This window comes from Medicago truncatula, chromosome 2 (assembly GCF_003473485.1).
Source record: "Medicago truncatula cultivar Jemalong A17 chromosome 2, MtrunA17r5.0-ANR, whole genome shotgun sequence".
Lineage (NCBI taxonomy): Eukaryota > Viridiplantae > Streptophyta > Magnoliopsida > Fabales > Fabaceae > Medicago > Medicago truncatula.
Genome location: NC_053043.1, coordinates 5232223 through 5235738, shown reverse-complemented (window position 1 = coordinate 5235738; position 3516 = coordinate 5232223). Strand labels below are relative to the sequence as shown.

The window sequence follows — 3516 nt, the reverse complement described above, 5'->3', positions numbered from 1 at the left end:
TATCTCTTAGGTCGTTTTAATCATTATTAATTTTATCTAATGCCTTATGTTTTTATTAATGGAATTTGTTTGTGTTATCGTCAACAAATTTGTATTATTTTTGAATTAGTAGTGGTGTAGATAATATTGATATAGGATCAACGAGTGATGGAGCCTCTGAATTTCCGAACCAACAATTTCTCCTTTTGGGAAAAAACGATACATGTTCGTAAAGACACAAAAAGTTGTATTATCAATTAAGACATTTTCGTAACATTGGATCCAAATCCTTGTAACATTATACAGACCAAAACAGAAGTTGGTCACGTTACGCGGAAATACAAACTTTGTCATCACTACATAAATTAAATTATCTCTCAATAATGAGAAATAGAGACATTTAACTATCTTTATACAATTCAACTATCCATGTATATAACCATACATTAAAATCACTAATTCCTTCTCCAAAGAAAAATATCACAAAAACTGAACAAATCAAATAATGTGTCATCGTATATGAACTAATTAACAAATAAATTATGTAGGCTTGAAGCTATAATATTAATGATTCAATGTCCAGCACCAGGACTAGGAACAGATCGAAGAAGAATCCGAACTTCAGCTGGTTCAGTGCTTATGAGGTGACGTGCAACAAGCTTCTCATCAACTTCAACAGAGTTACCTCTCTTGCTTGGTGCAGAGTATGGAACTTTGCCTTTAGGGAGTGAAGTCAAGAACAAATTGTCCCTTGTAGATGGGTCAATTTTCTTGGTTTCTTTGCTTGAATCAATATGAAGTTTTCTTCCTTCTAGACATGAACAAAAGCAAACAAAGAGAATAAAGAATAGAACTAGTTGCATAGTACCAATACGACCCATTGAAAGAGAATTGGAGTGTTTGAAGTAGTAGTATTTTTGTGTGTGTTTCTGTTTGTGTTTGGTAATAATATAGGAGAGGAATTGAGTTTCTTGAAGGGAAAGATATGTTATTTATAGGTGAAGAAGAGAGAGAGAACTTGGAGACCAAGTTTTGGGTTTGAAGTGTGAGTAGTGTGGCTAAGTCAAGATTAAGATTTTTTTTAGATTTGAAAAAGGATTTAGAGAGTGGGAAATGTGTATTAGTTTGTATATTCAACAGAAAGAGTCTAATTAGTCAAATGTGTTGTAAAGTTTAATAATGTCATATTTTCCAATATATGCCGCGTGGAATTTCTATGTTTGGTGATGCTGACCTAAGCTAGGACGCAGCCCAACTCGTTTTGGTAATTTTGTTTTCTCTACTAACATAGCACCGTCAATCAATATGTCACCCTAATTAATGTGTCCTAAAGTTATTGTAACCTTGCTGTTTGGCTTGGCTTGGCTTGACTCCCTAGTACTCATTCAACAAAAATTAAGCTTTGGCTTTCTACTTGGGGGAAACATTCAATATAGTCGGCAGTATGTTTTATATACACATGATTTGCTAGGAAGGAAGGGAATATGTGCTCAACACGATTCATTTATTTCAAACCCTAATGTTAAATGACATTTTTTTAATATCAAAAGTCCAACATGATATATGACCTGAAAACACTAGTTTTATAAGTGTGTTAACATATTAATTTACAGGTTTTTTTAATGAGAAATGTTAATATTTTAAATTTTAGGTTAGTATTTTCTCTTTTGTCATGATTCGAACTTTAAACATTTAGCTTTTAAACTCCCTTTAATCCTTTGGCATAACCAATATACCTATGTCCCATATATCTTACAAACTATTTTTAAAATGTTAAATTAGGACTAATCCAAATTCTAAGACAATATCAAATTTTATCTAAAACTCATTAGGAAACTAACTATTGCATTACTGATCAATCCACACTTCAAATATGCAGTATTAAGTGTGAAAAGAGTGTGTTAAAAGTCCATATTGGACGAGATAAGTTCTAAAAATTAGTTTTTGAGTTGGGTGGTTATATCTTACAAGCTGATTTGTAAGGGTAGAGTTAAACTCAATCCAAATTCTAATATTTTATAATCATATTGGAGGTACAAAATATTGAACTCATAACCACACAAGCATGGATCCAAGATCATCAAAGTGGATTTTAAGCAAACACACAAGTGAAATTAGACATCGTATTTTAACCAAAGTAAAAATCTTAAGACATCATTAGATATATCAATCATCTCACTTATATGTTGTTTACCATCCATTTTTCGTTCAAATGTGAGAATCTTACTCAAACTTGACATATCAACAAAATGTCATTCTCAAGGGTGAGTTCATCCGTTCATCTAGATATGTTCTCCCCCACAAATATATATATACATATTTTTTCATCCACAATCATTGGTGCTCATCAACATAACACAATCTAACCACCATTATTAGGAAAACTTTCGATACAAAGAGTGGGTCACACTGACAGATCTGATATCACTGTTGGATCGTGAGGGAAGCATATGGTTATATTTGTATTGGTTGCGAGTCTAATAATTTGTTGTTGCGCTTTTGTGTAGAAAAATGATAATGAGTACCCTTAACGAATTGACTAAAGAAACAAATGTAGAAATGTTGTATTAGAAAAATGTGTATTCAATTTTTTTTAATACAAAATGTTATTTGTGACTTCATTAAATAGTATCTCAAAGCACCTGTTAGCACAACTCGTTTGTGTATTTTTGTTTTATTTTAGCTACATCGATCTTATCCTTAGAATAAATTATCAATATGCTTCTTTGGCTTTTTCAACCATATAATTATAATAATGTGAATTGTAATAGTAAAGTAGCATTTATCAATTTTTATGATAGCATTTGTCAATTTATTAGACTATTAGTCTCTTATATATATAATCAGATAATGTTAGAAAATTAACAAGATGCATAGTCAGCTTCTATTCATAACCTGTACTGCTTAATAAAAGATATTTGGTGTTGACATTTTGCTCAAAATCATATTATGCAGCGCATTTAATTTTATTTTCAATTACGAATAGATTCATGCACTCTTGATTCAGAGGAAATGTAGTGTTTCTTGTGAATAGATTCATTAGTTGAATGAACCAGTCATGTGCAGAGTTCAATCTTTGCTTCTAACAAGTTCCCTCTCCCTAACAAATTCTAAGACTATATAATACTTATCTGGAAGAAGAAGAAAAACTCGTGGGCATTATTTTTTTTTATTTTTTATTTTTTTGTAATTTGTGTATTTTGGTTTTTCTCATGTTTCACATATGTATGGATTTAGGTTATGAATCATAAATATAGTCTCGTCATTTCACATTATATCTCTTTTGATTGAATATAATATAGAAAGAAAAAAAAGTTTATGATCACCAAAAAGAGAAACCAAAAAAAAGAAAAAAGTTTAAATATGATTTTATTTAATGAAATTAAGACATTTTTTTTTTTGTCAAGTAGTCTAGTGGCTAAAGAAATTCATCTTAAAGGTGAATAAGTGGGGTGTCTGGGGTTCGAATCCGACCCCTGCATATATTTTTTTTTGGTCAAGTAGCCTAGCGACTAGAAAAATTCATTTTAAAAGTAA

At 30.6% G+C, this 3516-nt stretch overlaps 1 protein-coding gene across 1 annotated transcript; it reads right to left on the bottom strand.

Moving 5' to 3' along the window:
* Positions 1 to 205: 205 nt before the first annotated feature.
* On the bottom strand, positions 206 to 991 carry LOC25486013 (precursor of CEP14). The gene has a single exon (XM_013607157.3). It carries the CDS (start codon positions 858 to 860, stop codon positions 552 to 554), a length of 309 nt encoding a protein of 102 aa, XP_013462611.1. The 5' UTR covers positions 861 to 991; the 3' UTR covers positions 206 to 551.
* Between the last annotated feature and the right edge of the window lie 2525 nt (positions 992 to 3516).

What these genes read in the sequence shown, in the direction of transcription:
- LOC25486013 (XM_013607157.3), bottom strand. Translation starts at nt 860, where the DNA reads ATGGGTCGTATTGGTACTATGCAACTAGTTCTATTCTTTATTCTCTTT.